General features: G+C 32.7%; 1 protein-coding gene across 8 annotated transcripts in view; it reads right to left on the bottom strand.

The window, feature by feature from the left end:
- Positions 1-21,994, bottom strand: part of stac (C2 and C2B_Munc13-like domain-containing protein staccato) — a 188,754-nt gene that overhangs the window by 104,821 nt on the left and 61,939 nt on the right. Inside the window, exon 1 of one of the 8 annotated variants that reach the window (XM_072537029.1) lies at positions 19,502-19,914. The exons of 5 other annotated variants lie outside the window; for them this stretch is intronic. In XM_072537029.1, coding sequence (XP_072393130.1) covers positions 19,502-19,584 — 83 coding nt within the window. In that variant the 5' untranslated portion in view covers positions 19,585-19,914. Of the gene's footprint in view, positions 1-5,668; positions 5,889-15,511; positions 15,728-19,501; positions 19,915-21,994 lie in introns of those variants that run through there. 2 more of the 8 variants (XM_072537031.1, XM_072537030.1) reach the window with 2 other exon arrangements.

Below are 21,994 nucleotides of genomic sequence, written 5' to 3'. Positions count from 1 at the left end.
ACAATCCTGAATACAAACATATACTCAGTTTCCGTCGACATATTTACGTATCTCCACCCACAGGCCCAATTCCCGACTCCATTTTAATAACTCATGAAGATACTAACAATCGAATTTTTTTGACACTAGAGAACTTATGTTTCCTTTGCAAACAACATAGCCATATTTCTAGTAGTTGCTCAGTAAATGTAAATCACTCAGACACAGCTGTCCCAACTGCTACACTTTCAAACATTCTATATTTAAGCAGAAACGAATCTACTACAGTTACTTCAACAGAAACGACTGCTATTACACCTTCAACAGCATGCACCTCTACAAACATATCAAATAATTCAACGTCACTAACAAAAATATTATCTACAACCAACCTAACATCTCTTGATAGATACATCAACTACAGATAATACAATGCCAGTGATATCCAAACCAAATATACCCACCTCATCAGCCCTATCATCTCACATAATCATAACTAACCAGCCTTCATCTTCCAGCCTAAACAATAATTCTTTCTCGGTTAATGAAAATAAAGAAAATCCAGCACCAAAATTATTTAGCGTATCCAATGAGGAAAATACATCTAAATTGTCCTCCAAACGAACTGTATCTGAAGCAATATCACCCCCGATTGAGACATCAGTTAGTGACGATGTATTTTCAAAGCCAACTCAAAGACAAAAAAGAGTAAAAACAAAAATACCAACAATACCTTTAGAAACGCTAATGCAACCAATTAAAGAATTATTCAATTCCGAAAAGCTAATATTAACTTTTGAGGAAACAGTTGATTTATTTGAAAACACTCATGGAACAAAAGATGTTATCAGCGTTATAAATAAATATACAGTAGACATTCCAGGTTAGACAACTCTTAACCAAAATTCATTCATATAGATCCGAGCGCTCATTAAAATTAAAATGTACAAAGCTAAACAAAAAAATTACGAGACAGCTCTCAAAAGACAACTACGAGGATGAAGAACCTGATACGGATACATCGACTGAATTATCCCAGGAACTGAACATTCAATAATTACAACTATAACATTCAATTTATTACAGTGGAACATAAATGAGTTTTATACCCATTATGAAATGCTAAAACTTTTAATTAATGATATTACCCCGCTATCATTTGTCTCCTAGAAACGAATTTCAAATATCAATATTGCCACATATTTAAAAAATTTTCAACATTTTATCAAAATAGAAACAAGCAGGAAAAAGCAAGTGGTGGAGTGGCCATTTATGTTAAAAATACTCTTGAAGCACAAATGATTCCTCTAAAAACAGACATCGAAGCTGTAGCCGTCTCAGTTAAAGCTTCCCAATGCATTAATGTATGTTGGATCTATACCCAAATACACTTCTCACCTTAACCGACTTAAAAGCATTCATTTCACAAATACCTATGCTCAGGATAATAGTAGGAGATTTCAATAGTCACAACTAAATGTGGGGCTCAACAAATTTTAATATCAAAGGCAGACTAATCGAAGACTTGTTAACTGAAGAAAATTTAAACATTCTCAATGATGGAAGACCAGCCAGATTTAATGTACATACTGGTACAACATCGGCAATCGATCTATCGTTTTGTTCTGACCCAACTCTTTCAATGGCTCTTAATTGGGATCCCCTACCCTTTTTATATAGGAGCGACCATTTCCCAATAAAAATTTCTGTATTTTCTGATGACACTATCTCTGAATAACAACCCGAAAATGGAACCTGAAAAACGCTAATTGGGACAAGTATGCTGATGCCATAGAAACAGACATAGAATCACAAAAATCTAGTTTTGAAAATACTGATATAAATGAAACTCTCAACATTTTTACGAATATTATTACATACGCAGCAGAAACACATATAGGAAAAACTGAAATATTAAGGAAACACAGACCTCTACCATGGTAGAATTCAGAATGTCAAAATGCAATCAAGCAATATAAAGCATCTTTTAATAGAATGAAAAAACATAGTAACATAACTAACATAACTGAATACAAAAAACAGAGAGCACATGATCGATATATAACAAAAAATGCTCAAAAAACCAACTGGAGGAAATTTGTCTCAAATATAAACAGTACAACACCTTTATCTACAGTCTGGTCCAATATTCGTAAAATATCAGGAAAAAACAAATTTTACCAAGTGCCTTTTATTACTCATAATACTAATGTAATAACAAAACATAACGAAATAGCTGATGCTTTTGCTACATACTTCGAAAAAAACTCCAGCAATAGCAACTATTCCGAAGAGTTTATACAACACAAAATCATCACAGAAAAACAACAGCTTGATTGTGAAGATAGAGATAATAGTTCCTTCAATACTCCTTTAACCTTAGATGAACTTAACTTTGCCCTTAATACTACAAAAATCTCTGCTCCTGGATCCGATAATATACCTTTAGTATTCTTGAAAAAACTGTCAGACAATACTAAGTGTACTTTTCTAAAAATTTTCAATCGAATATGGTCAAATAATGTCTTCCTGGAGTGATTCAGTAATTATACCTATTCTCAAACCTAACAATGCACGAGCTAAAATTTCCTCATATAGACCCATCTTTCTCACCAATGTAATGTGCAAAGTCATGGAAAAAATAGTTAATAAAAGATTGCTATGGATATTAGAAGAAGCAGCATGGCGTTACGATATTATCAGATCATTACACACTTGGAATATTAGAGGTAATATCATTAATTTCATTTCAAATTTCCTTAAACAACGCAATTTTCAAGTAAGAGTCAACCACTGCACATCTTCAACAAGATGTCAAGCTAATGGCACCCTTCAGGGGTTTGTAATAAGCGCAACGTTATTTTTAATTGCCATGAATAATATGATAGCATCAAACTCCAGCTTAGTTCGTGGCAGATTATATGCGGATGATCTAGTATTAGTATCTTCAGGAAAAAACATCTCATCAGTACAGCGTCACTTACAAACCTCACTTCATGAACTCGAAAAGTGGTCGAAGAAAACAGGATTGCAGTTTTCACTCAGCAAATAAGTGTTTGTTATTTTCAAACAAACGTAATGCGATTAAACCGCAACTAAAATTATGTAACCAAATCCTGAATTATGCCGATGACATTAGGTTCTTACGGATGATTTTTAATACGAAACTCACATGGAAAAAACATATTCTACAAATAAAAAAAAACATGCCAAAATGGAATTAATCTTATGAAAACTCTTTCTAATAAAAACTATGGAGCTGACTATAACTGCTTAATCCATGTTTATAAAACCCTTATTAGATCAAAAATGGATTATGGTTCCATAGTATATGCATCTGCTAAAGAATACTTATTACACCACCTTAACGTAATTTAAAATACGGCATTAAGAATAGCTACAGGAGCATTTCGGACCAGCCCAATAGAAAGTTTATAAGCAGAAACTAGAGAGCCATCACTTAAATATAGAAGGATGCACTTATCTCTCACATACGCAATTGCTGTTAATTCTAATCCAAACAATCCATCTAGAAGTAATATATTTACTGATCGTTTTAAAAACCTATATACTGAAAATAGGAACATGAAACCGCCATTCTACGAAAGAGTTAGGCAAACCCTTAGAACTTTACAAATTCCGATACCAAATATCTATTCCAACTTCATAGAAATTCCTCCTCCTTGGACATTAAGCATTACTCAATCCGATTCATCCTTAAATATCTTCAGAAAGAACGATACTCCACACTCCTTAATAAAAAATACTTTCATCAACAAACTAACAAAATTTTCTAAATCCTATCATATATACATAGACGCTTCTAAAACATCTACTGGAGTTGGGGCAGCTGTCATTACTCCAAATATAACACTTGAGTATAAACTACCATCCCTAAGCTGTATACATACTGGCGAGCTATACGCCATCTATCAAGCTCTCGTTCATATTAACTCCAGCAATATATCCAATGCTCTTATAATTACCGATTCCCTCAGTTCCATTAATACCATTAACCAACTGTACACGAAGCATCCAATTCTTCTTCTATCAAAAAAGAACTAGCTACACTTCAAAACAATAACTATACTGTACAATTCCTATGGGTTCCTTCACACATTGGCCTTCAAGGAAATGAAGAAGCGGATCGTACAGCCCAACAAGCCAGGAACAGTGAAACCGCGAGTGAAGTGAGAGATGTAGTTCTTAACGATTTAAAATCATTTATTAAAGTGAAAGTCAAAAATCTGTGGCAAAACCAGTGGGACAGTTCAACGTCTAAACTTCGCGAAGTGAAAACGTTTGTAAAACCGTGGAAATCTAAAATTCTCAACAGAACTCACCAAGTCATTGTTACTCGTCTTCGTCTAGGATATACCCGACTTACCCACGGACAAATAATTGGTCTCACTAATCCCACTTTCTATGAAAACTGTAATATCCCACTAAGTGTTAAGCATGTACTTGTAGAGTGCCCAAGATACCAGTTGCAGAGACAGAACAACCACATCATCGGATCAACAAACGAAATCTTAGGAGAAAATTGTGAAATTGAACATTTGGTAAAATTCCTTAAAGATATCAATGTATTTAACAAAATCTAACATTTGTAAATAAATTATCTTATGTATATATATATATATATATATATATATATATATATATATATATATATATATATATATATATATATATATATATATATGTCGCTAATAACCTCAGAGATTGATGCGACTATTTTGTAAAATAAAAAAAAAATTATTTTAATCATTGTCAAGAATCAAAGTCAAACGTGATTAGGTGAATGAAACCATAGGTTTTGCAGTCAATATCCCAATCACACACACAATCACTCACATTTGTTGCCAGAACTCAAAATCGAAATTTTAATGCTATAATGCTTTGAAGATTAGGCTCTAACAATGGAAATTCCATAGTGACTGGTCAATGGAATTGATAAATTATATTGATCTCATGATCATAAAAAATGGCAAAAATCGCGCAAAGTTTATTTAACAAATTGATAGCAACTGACTTCTCAGCAAAATTCAGTTTGTTCCATTTTCGTCTCTGACGACTGGAGTAATATACAAACACAAACAATACTCTCTATTCAAAATATATACCTACAAATTATATACAAATCTACACAAAAGTTATCTACAATATGAAAATCACACCAATATGAAAATTTCGACGAAAGAAAATAGAATAGAGAATAGAGGATTTATGTAAAGAAGGTGTGTAAATACAGGTATAATAATATCTTCAAAATAATTGAATCAATGACTGGATTATGTTTTTGAACCTAGAATAAAACCATTGAGGAAATACAATAAATGACCATACTGGTAAATTGTGTGTAAATTGTAATATAGATAGATAAAAATACCTCGATAACATTCAGACAAAACACAAAAGAATGACACTTTTAAAAGAGATCTTAAGTAACATGCAGAAACAAAATAATAGGTCATAGCATTAAACAAAGAACTGGAAGAGACACAGAAGAAATGTATGAACAAGATGAAAGGCAATAAGCACTGGATAAAGAATTGGAAAAGACAAAAAGAGATGTTGAGTCATTATTTTTATCGAAATTTCAGTACAAATGTACATAAAAGTTGTTTAAATTTTTTTTAATGTAACAGACCTTACTTTCTAAAAACAACAACTTATTAAAACTTACCTCTCATTTTTAAACTCATGAGACTTTTTTTTATGTAACTTTTGATGCAAGTTCGTCCACACACACTCTGCTTGTGATTCCATATTACCAACAACTAACAACTTTTCTGCTATAAACACTCAACAATAAAATAATCGATTGTTTTTTACACACAAACGTTTTAAGATTGTATTTTTGTTTTTTGACTGAAACCGTGTGAAGACGTTTGCCGGGTGCTAATAATAGCAAAATAAAAGTGGTATTAATGGTAAGACGAATCTATTTAAATAGCTTGGTTGAACCGTGCAATTCGGGTGAGAAAAATGTTTTTACTACGCGAATATCGTACTTTACAACCGGATGCCGCTTTGAATATACGTTAATAGGTACCGGCTACTGGTATAATCTCTGGATATTGTTGACTGATTCGTGTAGGAAATTCTCGTTATTATCGATGGGATTTCAAGCATTATATTATAGTTAGAATATTATTTATAATTGAATGTTAATTATATTTTTATTACATTCAACTTCTATTAAAACTCTATTCACAAAAGGAGTACCGGTGTTATCTAAATTTAGTGTGTATAAGAAAGACAGGCCAAAACAAATTTTATAATAAGTAAAGAGGGAAAACCTAGGTACTGTTGGACTGACTAGAATTAGACAGTGATATATTAGTTGTTTTTACGGAAATGTAAGATTAATTGTGGAGTCTATAATTATTTAATTTTTGTTTTTATTTTTCTTTCTTAAAAACTTTCGTGATTTACATTGTTAAATGATACTACTAATGAATTTTTGCATGGTTCTGTTTAGTTAACGAGATATTTCGTCTTTCTTCTGTAAAAGAAAGACGAAAACTTAGAAACGGCAAATTCAAAACAAAAAGAAATAGAGATATGCACCAAAATACAACTATAAAACACTTGGGTAGAAGAGACAAAAATAATTATATTAAAAACATGTGTGTACAACTAGAGGAACATGCTGACCGCCAAGTATCTAAAGAACTTTCCTCAAAAGTCAAGTATCTAGCGAGATAATTCAAACCGCAGACACGGTATCGCAGAGGTGTGGAAATAATATTGCGAAATTCTATTCTCTAACAACGACCCAGACAATAATACAGAGAAAAGCAAAAGGAGAGGATGGAATAACAGCTGAAACACTCGAAGAAATCGAAGAATTAGGTACGGAAGTAATGCTTAGAATTTGCAATGAGATCTGGAATACCAGAAAGTGGCCAAATGACTGGGGTAAACTCACGTTTATTCCCATATATAAAAAAGGTTCACCGACAGATTGCAGTAATTACCGTACAGTAGCATTGATGTCATACGCGAGCAAAGTACTTCTAAGTTTTTGAGTAATGGCAAGGTGGAGCAACAATAGGAGGAAGAAAAATCAAAAACCTACGTTATTCTGATGACACTCTTATATTGGCCTCATCACGAGAAGAACTGGAACAAATTATGAATAGGCTAGGCACGGTGAGTACGGAATATGATTTGAAAATTAATATGCAGAAAACCAATGTGATGATCATCGATAAAATCAGAAACAACCAAGCAGAGATAATAAATATGGCAGGTTACGAAGTGGTCAGGCAATTTAATTACTTAGGCTCCGTTATTAATAACAGTGAAGGATACGAAGACGAGATCCGTCGACGCATTACAATGGCCAGATCGGCAACAGCCAAACTCACAAAAATTTGGAAGAACACTGACATCACAAAAAACACAAAATTACGCCTTGTTCGAGCATTGATATTTCCTATCGCCACCTATGCTTCCGAAACTTGGACAATAAAAAAAGCCGATTCAAAGCGTATAATGGCATGTGAAATATGGGTCTACCGCAGAATGTTGTGCATACCATGGACTGCCCTTCACACAAATAACTCAATTCTAGCAGAACTTAACCTAAAAAATAGACTCATCACAACTATCAACCAAAATATACTGAGATATTTTGGACATATAACTAGAAGAAGAGAAGGCATGGAGCGAATGATACTTGAAGGTAACATAGAGGGTAAAAGATCTAGAGGAAGATCTCCAGTACGATGGTCGTACCAAATAAAGAACATGACTTCTTAATCATTCTTCGAAGCAAAACAACACGCACAGGAGAGAGAGAGAGAGAGAGAGAGAGAGAGAGAGAGAGAGAGAGAGAGAGAGAGAGAGAGAGAGAGAATTGGACAGAAATAGTAACAAATTAGATGACGCCACTATATCCTTACGAAGGAGAAAAGAAAGAGGATGAACGAGATATTCAAGTATTGAATATTCATATTCAACTATTTCGTATAGTAAAATAACACAACTAAATTGAAGAATACAATGAAAAGAGATGACCAAAATGCAACAACGAAATTTATACATATATCGTTTAATTCAAGACGAGTCAATGTATCAGTTAAAACAGGAATAAGAAAATTTAGTCAACCTTCCAAGATTTAATCGGCTTCTAACAGGTCACAAAATTATTTTCGAATTTATAAGAGCACATATTTTACTGAAATACTGAAATAAAAATACAATTATGAAAGTCTGATGGACATAATCGTATATGCAAAGGATTAGGTCAATATTTCACAGCATGTAATCTACACAATCTAGCTGTGGAGGCCCTTTCAATATCTTATGGGGCGGAATTAGTTAGGAGGTTCATTAGATTTAAAAATGGCATATACTGTTATATAATGGTATACACGCTACATAATAAAAGCGTGCTTTATCTTGTATCAGCAATTTTGTTTCTCTTCATCTTCTTCTTCAAGTGCCATGCGCTTTCAGCTGTATTGTCTCTCTCTAAGGAATATAAAAATTTCGTCTGCATTTCGAATTTTACTAAGCTGTACAGTGTACAAAGCTCTTATTTCGCGCAGACACGAATGTTGCTACGATGTAAAGAGCTACTTCGGATCAGATCGATTATTCGGACCGGTAATCGATTTTTTTGTGGGTAAAGCAAGAAGAAAATGCAGAAATCGGTTGTCAAGAGATAAACGTATAGAAATAAGATGAGTAAGCTATTCCAAGGAAAGGTTGTCGTTATTAAAAATGATGTGGACGAAAGTAAAAACACGATAGCAAATAGGAAGAAAGCTATAACGAAAATGTTATATCAAAATGTAACGAAAACTAGAACAGAATACGAATAATGTAGGAAAGAAGCCTAAGAAGGAAAAGGGAAACCAAAAATTACAATTTTGAAAAAGACCTATTGGTCAATAACCGTCAGACAGCTTGGTTATAATCACAGCTCACTAATTTAAATTAATTATTTTTGGAAACGATTTTCGGAGTGGAAATCGAAACGGTAAATACCAAATTATAAAATGTAGTTTTCAATATAAACATAATACTTAACGCAGACATGCCACAAGAAAACAGTTTCAGAATATTTTTAAGACATCTCCTTGTCTAAGGCCGGTGTTTGCCGAAAACGCATCCATTAAAAAATTTTCTTGGATTTTTACCCTAAATTCTGTGTTTAATATAGTGAATTTGACTAGTTCTCCCAGTTCCTTTGGTATGTCAAAGCTAAGCATATACCATTGCTCTATATAGCATGTCCTCAATTACACTGTCACATGCAGTGCAAAAATCTACAAAGAGTTGATGAGTTTCAACATTAAATTCATGGTACTTCTCTATGATTTTGTCATAATACGAAAATTGGGACTGTTGTAGACTTTTTCCTGAAGAAGTCACACTGATATTTTCAAATTATATTTTCTGCGTGCGGTTCTAGTCTTTGGTATATCATATTTGAGAGGCTCTTATGTGTTACATTAAGCAGGGATTGTCCCATTCCATTGGGTTCTCCTTTTTAAGTAAGTGGACTATAATTCCGAAACGCCATTGATCTAGTATTCGTGTAAAACTTCCAGTAGGAACCTTTACCACTATGTTTAATTAACTGATGTAATGTTATCTGACCCTGGTGATTTTCCTTTCCTAAGTTTGTTTATAGCATATTTAATCGATGATATTGGGGAAGGGGATTGACACTTTTTACAACAATTAATAAGAGTCGTAAATACAGCGGTTTTTTATCCTTATAAATCTTATATTGTAGCATTTTTAAATTCCGTTATGTAAAGTTTTTATTCACGTATTTTAAATTCTATCTTGTATAAGGTTTTGATCTACGAATTACAAATCTTCGAACATAAAAAAAGATCAGTTCCTCAGCGATCGTATGTGGTTTTTTACATCTGGCAATGCGGTAAGCTACCATGAATGAGGCGAGCAATACTTTGGTAGGAATTGATGCTCTTAAATCCAAAGCCGTGGTCTGATGTTTTAGTTCTTGCAATTTTCTTACAAAAATGTCTCTTGGCTTACCAACACTTTGTGATTCTGTGACAAGCAACACATTGTGGAAGTTCTAAGTTCCTTTTATTAACGCGGGTAAATCCAAAATCCAAATATTGGTCGTCATATTTCCTATATTTGTTTTACTTAAATTAACATTACTGCTCTCGCCTGATTCTTCACTTCGTTTTCTATTCTTTTGAATATAAGTATCCATTGTTGATAGCGAAAAACATGCGTAATAAAACTTGACTAAATCACATAACACGCGCGACAATAGGGAACACGGGGTCAGTGTTGCCAATGTCCGAATAAGCATTCGATCTTCGGATAATTTCGTGGACCATCGGATAATTTTCGGATTCAACAATTTTTTGAATAATTTCGGATAATTCAAGTGTCTATCGACTTGATGTTATACTTTTTATTTGATTTATTTATTAATACATATATTTTATACTTATTTAAAATCAAATAAATATATTTTCTGTATTAAAAGTCTGCGCTGACACGCGACGTCCCTGGGACGAAGCGACGCCCCAGGGCGTCGCGACGCACAGTTTGGGAAACCCTGGTCTAAAGTATTATGACTTAATATTAATTATATGGTTTCCTTAATATTTCCAATTGCCTATTTATTAGAGTGGAAGTGAAGCAATGTGCGTAATTCATCAATTTGTGTGCTGGAAAGCAGTTCTTCTATTTAAAGAACCCGCATAGTCTACATACAAATACAATTATTATTTTTAAACATCTCATTACAGATGATGTTCTGTTTATCGTGAACTAGTAAATGTCAGATACCATGACAAATCAAAACAAATCACCACTCAAAATCCTGTCAAAAATCCGAATGTAAATATCAGTTATAGAGATGCTACCATTGGAAACATAAATGCAGATAACAAAAATAACAACAATGAATTAGCAGATAAATTATCAAATTTCCTAAACGAATTCAAAAATATGTTCTCTCAACTCTTAAACCAAAATAGCATAATTTTAACCATGTGAACTACAGTCATTAACAAAATAACAAAATAGCTTTCAAGTCTCTACGAATTGCGTCGTGGAATGTTTATGGCATTTCAAACCATATACTAGAGATATCACTGTTTTTAAAAATGTATAATATAGACATTCTATTAATATCTGAAAGCCATGCCCCACAAAGAACGGTTATTAAGATACCTTAGTATACTGTGTATTATGCTCCATCCAGACGGAGGAGCACATGCAGGTTCTGCCGTTATTATTAAATCAAAGTTAAACACTATGCAGTCCAACCTTATATTACGGAAAAAATTCAAGCAGCAATCATTAAAATCGAAACAAACACCTCCCTCACTGTATGATCAGTCTACAGCCCACCTAAACATCCAATTTCAAGCGAAGAGTATCATGATTTCATACAAACTCATGGATCCAAGTTTATAGTAGCAGGAGACTGGAATGTCAAACACACCACATGGGATTCCAGATTAATCACGCCTAAAGGTCGAGCATTAATGACTATCATCCAACAAAATAACTTAAGATACTTATCTACTGGAGATCCTACATACTGGCCTACGGATGCCAACAAAATTCTAGATGTGGTAGATTTTGCTGTAAGAAAAGGGATATCTGACATCCATAGTGCAAAAGAATCAAACTACGATTTAACATCAGATCACAGTACAATAATAATAACTTTAAGTACACATATAATATGGAGAACACCACCACCTAAACTCACAAAGAACAACAGATATGACCTGGGCCCGCACAAACGCAGAAAAAACACGCACAAAAAACAACAGTATTCACAGAGCATCCTGTAACTGTATTCGCAGCACCAGATACTAATAACGATGAAGATGATGGATATAAGAATGTACCTCAAAACTCCATGTCAAGTATGGCTTCCTCTGACAACATTTACTCGGACAGTGGTTCGACAACAAATAAAAATGCTAAATCCTAAGAAAGCTCTTGGCTATGATTTGATAACAGGAGAATTACTTCAGAAGCTACCGAGAAAAGCAGTGGCGTTATTAACAATAATATACAACAGCATACTACGTCTTCGATATTTTCCAATAATATGGAAATTTGATCAAATTACTATGATTCCGAAACCTAATAAGCCCGCAACGCAAGCAAATTTGTATCGCCCTATAAGCCTACTCCCAATAATGTCGAAATTATTAGAAAGGCTACTATTACATAAAATCGAGCAAGTTGTTCCCATAAACGAAATTATACTACAACACTAATTCGGATTTACACGTGAACACTCAACTATCCAACAATGCCACAGAATAGTAAATATAATTAAAACAACTATCTAAGCGAAAAAGTTTTGCGCTGGAGTATTTATAGATATACAACAGGCATTTGATAGAGTATGGCATAAAGGTCTCCTCTACAAACTGAAATTACACCTAACAGACCAACTATACTTTATACTAAAATCATTTCTTACTGACCATTACTTCCAAGTCAAAATTGAAGAAAGCTACTCAAATTACCACATCATACAATCTGGCGTACCTCAGGGTAGAGTTTTGGGCCCATTTCTGTATCTGATATTTACAGCAGACGTTCCATCCAGCAATGATACCTTTTTAGCTACATTTGCCAATGACACGGGAATCTTGGCAGTGGATATCGACCCTAATGTAGCATCACAAAAAGTACAAAATCATTTAGATCAATTACAAAACTGGCTTAAGCGATAGAAGATCAGTGTTAATGCTAACAAATCAGTACAAATTACTTTTACAAGAAGACAATCTACATGTCCATAAGTTTACATTAGTAATACTCCCATTCTCTTCAAAATAAACTGCTTCTGTACAAAGCTATACTTATACCAGTTTGGACATATGGAATAGAACTATGGAGCTGTGGTAAACTTTTAAATACGAAGATACTTCAAACATTCCAATCCAAAATACTCCGTATTATAAGTAAAGCTCCATAATATGTATCTAACCAAACACTTCACAATGATCTGGACATCCCATTACTTAAGGACACAATAAAGAATCACTCAATAAAATATAAAAATCGCACAACTGATCACAACAACGAACTGATAAATAATTTATTCACCTAACCACTTGCCGAAAGAAAATTGAAGAGGGTATGGCCAGAAGACCTACCGCAATAATACTTAGAGAACCGTCAATGGACAGTACCTCTGTCTATCTATCTACACAGCTCTTGCTGTCCAATTTTGGACATAGGCCTCCTCTTCCTTCTTCCACGTCTCTCTATTGTAGGCAGTTTGTATCAACTTCGAGCGTGCGTGTTTCTTCAAGTCATCTGACCATCTCGTTTGTGGCCTTCCTCTTTTTCGTTTGTAACTATATGGTCGCCAGTGTATAATCATCTTAGTCCATCTGTCGTCTTTCTGTCTTATGGTATGTCTAGCGAACTTCCACTTAAGTTACCTAACTCACGTTAAGGACGGTACCTAACTCACGTTAAGGACGGTACCTAACTCACGTTAAGGACGGTACCTAACTCACGTTAAGGACGGTACCTAACTCACGTTAAGGACGGTACCTAAGTCACGTTAATTAACTTACAGACTCTTTACTTATTACTCTGTGTATAGAGTAGATTATAAACATGCAATGTAACAAAAAAAAAATTAAAAATATTGAAATTTTAAAAATACAGAAAACATAGTATGAAGCTTCGCGCTAGTCAACTATACCGCCTACTGTACCATCTTTTTGTTGTTTATGTGGTAATAAGAATCACCTCCACATCTCTTCCGACTCTGATCAAAGCGGCCTCGTTCATTTTGTATAAACTGTCCATAGTTTGTTTTGTTACAATATCTTATTGAAGATATGAATATTATATATTAAATATATCGGAAAACTGTCCAAAAAGAATAAATTACCGTGTGAAAATTATATACCAGTAGAAACTGCAGCTAAATGTGAGTATCAGCTTGAAAATACAATTTACTAGATTATTATTTAGCATAGGAAGAAGATATACTAAGTAAGTGATACTATAGTTCGAACAACAAAAAATATTTGCTAGAGTCTACAGAGAGAGATACAATTTATAAAAAATAGTGAAAAAAGAAACACAACGACAAATACGATAAAGGTGGTAAAGCTTTTGGAGATAAAAATTGAAGCCTATGAAATAATAGTTTAAAAAAATGGGAACTAAATGAGAACTAAATCGCAAAGTAAAATTAAAGGAAATTTAAAGTAGTAAATACAATGAACAAAATTGTGATATATTTACTACATATAATCATAATTAATTAATGGCGTACCAATAAGTAATTTTCGATATGCAGATGATACTGTTATACTGGCCGATAATATCGAAGATCTACAGATGATGCTAAATAGAGTAAATACAATTGGCAACCAATTTGGACTGAAGATCAATAGAAAGAAAACTAAATTTATGGTGATCAGTAAAAAGAACATTCAACATATCGACCTGAATATTGAAGCCGAACGTATTGAAAGAGTACACCGATTTAAATATCTGGGATATACAGTAAATGATAAGTGGGACCCAGATGTAGAGATTAAGATCTGAATTGAAATAGCAAGATCCAAATTCATCAAAATGAGAAAGCTCTTAAGCAACCGCCACCTAAGCGTTAACCTCCGATGGCGCGCCACGAAATGCTACGTACTCTCTACGCTACTTTACGGAGTTGAAGGGTGGACGTTAACAGCAGCAACTATAAAGAAGTTAGCGGCTCTAGAAATGTGGCTGTATCGACGCATACTGAGAATACCTTGGACAGACAGAGTGACCAACACAGAGGTATTAAGACGAATGGGTAAAGAGATGGAATTGTTAACAACTGTTAAAAGGAGGAAAGCGTCATACCTGGGCCATGTGTTTCGTAATGATAAGTACAGTCTGCTACAGCTTATCGTGGAAGGCAAGATTGAAGGTAGAAGAGGTTTGGGTAGAAAGAAGAAATCCTGGATGAGAAATTTGAGAGAATGGTTTCAAATACCAGAAGCCGCGAACATAATACATGCGGCACAAAACAGAGAAACCTATCGTTTGATGGTCGCCAACCTTCGGTAGAAGACGGCACATAAAGAAGAATCATAATTAAAATGTATCGGATACGCAGTTTGGATTAGAAGCGATATAATGGGTACAACTTTGTGGAAAACGGAACTAATTAAACAACGTAGAAGAGGAAGAGAAACAAAAATATACAAAAACATAGTAACTGAAAGTAATCGACACATAAAAAAGTCGAAATAGATGTTAAAAGGAAATGATGGAAAAAGTCTTCATCTCTACAACGTAAGCTTACAAATAATAAAAAGAGTTTTAAAAACTTACATGATTACGGTAACTTAACAGTAATTTATAACAATAAGCTGCAAGAAACACTGACCTGTTACTAAGCTTTGTAGTCTGTGGCTAATAAGATTAATCAACTGAGGGGAATGCCTAATATTACAGTCTAATTAGGTATTCTCCAACTGAGCGGCAATCTATCTTAAATTACAAACCAATTAAAAAAAGTACTGACCTTATGTTGTGACAATTTGTCGGCAATTTTTTGTAGAATCCTTTCCTAAACCTCGGGTTCCAAACTTTCATTTTTAAAATTCGTTACTTAGAACCATTTCAACCATTTCAACACTCACGTAAACATCAGATTTTTTAACGTTACATTTGATTATCAATAATTTAAAGACAAATTAAATATTTAATAATTATGCAATATTTATTTGGAATTACACTGAAGATAAGTGCACTAACGACACCGATAATATACTGCTTTGAATGTATTAATAACACATTTAATACTACTAAATAAATTTTTTTTATCTCGGTTGTGAATCCTTGTCAAATACCACAAAACTAAGTTTCTCTTTTGGAAATTTTCTTGCCAGCTACCGGGTGTATTAAAAAAGTCAATCAGGAAAGTTTTTATTAGAGATTAGGCAAATGTACCGTTCTGCTATTGTTCCAGTTATCTTCTCCTAGGTCTCATCATCAGTTCATGTTTTACTATATACTCAATGACTGAAACTGTGTTATCTTTATGTTTTTCTTTTTTTTATCTTTCTACTTTATCTCTACGAGAAATTGGACATATATATGTCTATCTGTCTTATACTGTTTACACAGATTATTTCTTCCTATTCATTTATTTTAAAGTTTTCTTGCTCTTCAACGATATGACGGGATCTTATTTCTCATATTCTTTTTTTAATTTCCTTACCACATCTTTTTTTATTTCTGTAACTTTTATTTTGTACCGACAAGTGTTTCCTTTCAACTTTATTCCCATTCCATTACACAATTTTTCCAGCTCTTTACGTTTGTGTGATATAGATTTTAAAGAGTATTGGAGACATGCAACACCCCTGCTTTATTCGTCTGTTTATAGTATAAGTTTCTGATATTCTGTTTCCAATTTTTATACAAGGTTCTGAATATTTTTGAAAAATCACATAGGTACTCTCTACAGATCAATGAATAGTAGATGAGTTTCCTCATTTACGCTTTCATTTTGTTTCATCATGTATTTCAAACAAAATACGTTGGGACAGCGTCCTGCTCTAAAATCACATTTTTCTTTTTTTTAAGATGTTACATTTTTACGCAAAATTCTTCCGAATGCCCTAATAATTCTACTGGTTATCGTTATACATACCTTTATAGTTTTTGTAATTTATCTTATTTTAGTTTTATATATTGACGCCAGCGCTTGCTACGTCCCTGATGAATTTACTAGGCGATTCCAGTAGGTTTACGACTTTTCTGAAGTTTTCTCAAGAATCAAGAGACTATATATAAAGGCAATTAAATTTTAGGAAGTTGTCTAATAAATACATTTGTACCATTAAATAAATAAGCGTTATAAGTTCGTCGTGTTTTAGTGTTAGTGTTAGAGGACTTTAAATAAATCAAAATACACATTACAATATATAACTCAGTTTCCAACCTTTAGATAGTGTATATCCATTTAATACAAATTCAGGCATCACAGTGAAGTTTCACTATAACTTTTTGATCCTTTATTTAAGTAATTCCTTTATACAAAATATATCGATATGCTAATTCAAAAAACAAATATCGAAAGCAAAGTAAAAAAAAATTGTTACGCAGACGACGCAATATTGGTGGCCCAAGATGAAGATGGTCCACTTTCCTATTTACAAATGTAGATATTTATGCAGGTTCTAAAAACGAGAGATGTTTGGGTACATGCAATGAAGCTGAGGCGCAAGCAACAAGAATTTCAAGTTTCTATACATATTTTAGAACGAATTTTGAAAGTTTTGATGACATTTTAGATCAGACAAAAAATCACAAAAGAACAAACAAATTTTAGGGAACCAGTTGATGCTACAGAACGATTTTATTTTTAATAGGTACGTTCGTGTAATCTGGATGGGACAGGTCAAACAATATATTATCATATTTTTTACGACCAAATCTTTGTCAGTCTCTTTGGTTTTGCGTAGTTGTCTGCTAAATGTGCGTCTACTTGTATTAGTTCATGACACATCTTGTTTATAAACAATATATTATATTATACTTTTTATGTATTTTTATTCTGCCACATATGTACATCTATCTTTTATTACCTGGCTTCAGAAAGTATTCCTTACCAGTAAGTCATTGTTTAGAAAGAATTCTAGTATTTTTTTCATTTTTGTTTGAAATTTTCTTAAATCTTCAATAGGTAGTTCAAAGACAAAATATATCCAACATTTTTATATTAATCTTTGTAGGATATTTTCAATAAATAATGAATTCAAACAAAGTTTTGAAAATGAATTTCCTTGAACTGAAGGCTACTTTAACACTGAAAAATTAAAACATGGAAGTTTTATGGAGCAAGTAAAAAATTGCAGGTCATCATCCTACTAAAAGGTAGGGAAATAAAAAATAATATATTGATGATCCTATTTTTTCTCCTTGAAGAAACATGGAAAATAAATAAATTGTAACAGCACTAAGTAGATTCGTAGATGAAATAAAGGGGGATTTATTTGTCTAGAAATGAGTAAAATAATACATCCATGTCATTATAAAAATTTATAAAGGACTTATATAGACAAAAACAGTTATTTTCTACAGCTCCAGGCCTGATAAGATAAAGGCTATCTTTTTACAGTATTTTTCGGATAAAACAAAGACTACGTGCATCATTTGTATAAGTATATATGGACAAATAGATTATTTCTCAGTAGTTGGCCTGACGCCATAATAATTCAGTTACTAAAACCAGACTCAGTATCAAACTTAGAACATAATCATATTATTTGGACCAGTCTTAATAAATTATTGGATCTATAAAGTGTTAAAATATTTTGTTATAAAACGTGTTTTATAAAAGATTCCTAGAAAACCATCTGTGTACCTTCAAGTGGTGTCTAATTATACCTGCTTTCAACTGCTGCAGCTTTAGTATGGGTTTAGTCTTTGAGTTACGTTGACGTAAAGTTTCCTTGCGGTATCACGTACCGCATGTCAGTGTTTAAGTTTCTATAGATAAAAGCAGTCCAGTATATTCTTTCGCTATTAGTATCGCAGTAAGTTCATCAAGTTGTTCTAAATTTACTCGCAAATCTGTAAAACCTTCAGATTATGACTTTGAGGCTGTTTTAGCTTAACGAGCTGACGAAGTACCTAGCGATTTAGAATATTTTAGTGATAGTAATATTGACGATGTAAGCAAAGAAGTAGGCATTGAAAGCCAACACGACACCGGAAGTAATCAATCGGAAGGTTTTGAAGACGAATATGATTCAAATGCTACTGATAAGTCATATTTGTACGGCAAAAATCGTTTTAAGTGGTTTACAGAACCCACTTTTGTTTTGATTATATTTAAAGTCTAATCTAATGGCACATTTGTAAATAAAATATTTATGTCAAAACTCAAATAAAATATTATTTGAATTAAATTCAATATTCGATCATTTATTTAGAAAATGTTGTGTATTTTTTACGAATGTTTAATTTTTATTTGCGAATGATTGTATAATAGCTTCAGAATAATCATAAAAAAGGTCACACAAGAATCTTCCAAGAGTCGATGATTCTAAATTCTAAAAAGCAATTCCCAAATGACTAAGGGGCGCTTATGTGCACACGATTTGATGTTTTATACCAAAGGAAAATATCAATTTAAAAACATGTTTAGAGGAACACATCTAGAGGATCGATCCAAGTGAAATGGATTGAAATTTTCTAAATTTAGGACAAACTGCACATTGTTTTTCAGGAAATATAACCTTCAGACACCGCTACTAAAGCTTAATGGGAATTCACTAGATTTCGCAGACGATATAAAGTGTTTAGGAATGATTATTTGACAAAAGACTTACATGAATCATATTCAATACGTAAAAGGGAAATGGTCAAACTGTTTTCAATTTATTACGAACAATAGCCAGTTACAACTGTGGATCAGATTCTACATTATTCTTAAACATTATAATTCTTGATGCGACTGAAATTATAAATAACACACGGAAGAAAATAAGTAAATACTAACCTGTGGTTGTTAGATTCTAACGATTTTTGTTCCTGCAATTTAGAATATAAATTTTTCCACATCAGCTCTTCCGGCGTTTCCATTTTTAAATCAAAATTACAAATATATCAAAAACAACACAACGGACCGTTTTTACAATTAAAAATAAAAAGTCTAATAAGAGTGTACTTATTTTTGGACTGCGCCGCCTACACAAACGATTCCAACACTGAGGCTTCAGAGCATGAATAAGCGCAGATTTGGATTTAAACAAATATTAACACTTTCCTAAAAGTACACGACGAAAAACGATCTAATTATTTAAACAACGTTATGGAAATACGACCACCTTTATCGGTTGTTTAAGTGGAAACTGTAAATTTTGAATTTTGTCATTTATTTATCAGGATTGCCTGATGTTTCAGTTTGCCAAGTTTTCTGGCATTTGGTAGTCTATATAATTTGTTTATGTCAATAGTAATTTATTTTCAATCTAATATTCATTGTTTTTAATTAGTAGATAAGTCAGTGGTGCATGGTAATAAATATTAAAAGAGGATTAACTTGAAGTAAATTAATTAAGATTCCTGTAACAAATGTTATGAACTGTCATGTAAGCAAAAAAATCAAAGAGACTAAAGAAGAAATATTTAAAAAAATCCGTAAAATACATATCGACAGATACATAGAGGCTTGTGCGTGAAATCAAATCTTTGCTGTCTTTTTCAAGAAATATTTACTTGAAAATTAATTTTTTATTGGAAATAATATAGATGCTATATTGATGCTTAATTAGGTCATAAAAGATGAGTAGTCCATTTAGACACCGAAATAATATTCGCCCAAAACAGGGAATTCCTCAATGTTTTTCCCGGAAAGAATAGACGAAGTAGGTATAAACCTAGTCAATACAAAGCGCCAGAGAATGTTGCCCTGTATTTTGTCTGTCATCTGGTTCAACACTAATGAGAATAAATAAGGACTGGATAAATAAGGACTGGGACCTGGTGCAACCCTACTTTTAATTTATCAGTCTCTCCCACACTTGTCCTAATAGACCGACTTATTTCTTTTTCTGACTCAAAATTTTTCGAGGAAATCTAGCATTTTTATTCCTGCATTTTTTCACCAGCTTAGATGCCTTATAATGAAAATTGCATCGTTGTCAAACCAAACTGACTTTCAGATACTTCAGTTTTCTTGTTACTGAGTAGTTTTATGGCCCTGTAATTTGTGTGTTGTTGTAGATTTCTCTTGTTTTTGTAAACAGTGTAATATAGTGCTTCTCAATTCGTCTTTCAATTTTCCCACTTCCATAATTCTGCTAGAAAAGATGTTAGCCAAGTTGTTCCTGTTTCTCATAAAGCAGTTCACACTTCTACAGGAATATCATCTATATAATACATCCCTTATTTAAAACTAAATAGAAAAACATTACTTAACTAATTTTCTCAAATAAAGAAGTCTTGTTCTATTGGTTTTTTATGTATGGCTATTTAGTACTATAGTTATTCAACTTGTTCAGTTGGGTACTCGTTGTAATGTTACTCTTTCTTCTATTCTCACGATTACAAATTTATTAATTATTTGCTTGTTACAGCTGCCAGTTTTTTTTTTCGAAAGATACAATCTGCAAATTTCCCTTTGGGTATTACTAGTTTTCATTTTTTGCTTTATATGTAACCGTTGCCTTTTTAGGAATTTTTGGGCATTTATCTATTTGTATTTCATCCCGTGGTTCATGTTTTAGTGAACCAGTTGAAGAGAAACTATAGATTCTCTGGTTCAGAGAACTCTGGTCATCTGATCTCTGGTCATCTATCACTTTTTTTAGGAAGGATATTACAGAAGCACAAATCTGTCAAACATTAGAGGTATCAATAGAGCGATATAACTGTTATTTCGATGTCTCCACCTGTTCAGTCACTCGGGCTAATACAAATTCAAACTCGGAAGGCCCAACTAATGTCTTATTAATTCAATTCATCAGAGCAGTAGCAAGCTTTTTCTGGAAGTTTTAATCGTTTGAACATTTCGATAATATATATATATATATATATATATATATATATATATATATATATATATATATATATATATATACCGTGTAAGAAATGTGCTAGCATTTTGAGGACATATGAATTAGAAATTGATCTTATAATCTAATAAACCAAAGTAAGTAAAAACCAATGTAGTAAAATCTAGTATTTTTCATAAATGATTCAGATTTTTAATCAGTAAGCGGTTGAAAAATCACTGCAAAAAAATAATTGTAACAACAGTGGTGGGCTAAAAATAGATTATTTTATCGCATAAAAGGTAAATAAGCGGTTTCGGGTAAATTTAGTTCAAAACTTTCTTGTTTCATCGTGAATCCATTGTACTCGTAGTTATTTTTCGTGGAAAACCCGTTTTATACCATTTAAGTAACAGACAATGTTACTAAGATTTTTACAGTTGTTTGCTTTTAGTAATTAAAGTTGGTTTTCCTTGAAGCAATAAACTTAAATTTAT

The sequence above is a fragment of the Diabrotica undecimpunctata genome, chromosome 7, assembly GCF_040954645.1.
Source record: "Diabrotica undecimpunctata isolate CICGRU chromosome 7, icDiaUnde3, whole genome shotgun sequence".
Classification (NCBI taxonomy): Eukaryota; Metazoa; Arthropoda; class Insecta; order Coleoptera; family Chrysomelidae; genus Diabrotica; species Diabrotica undecimpunctata.
The sequence above is the reverse complement of the archived record's forward strand: the minus strand, read 5'-3'. Positions and strand labels throughout refer to the sequence as shown.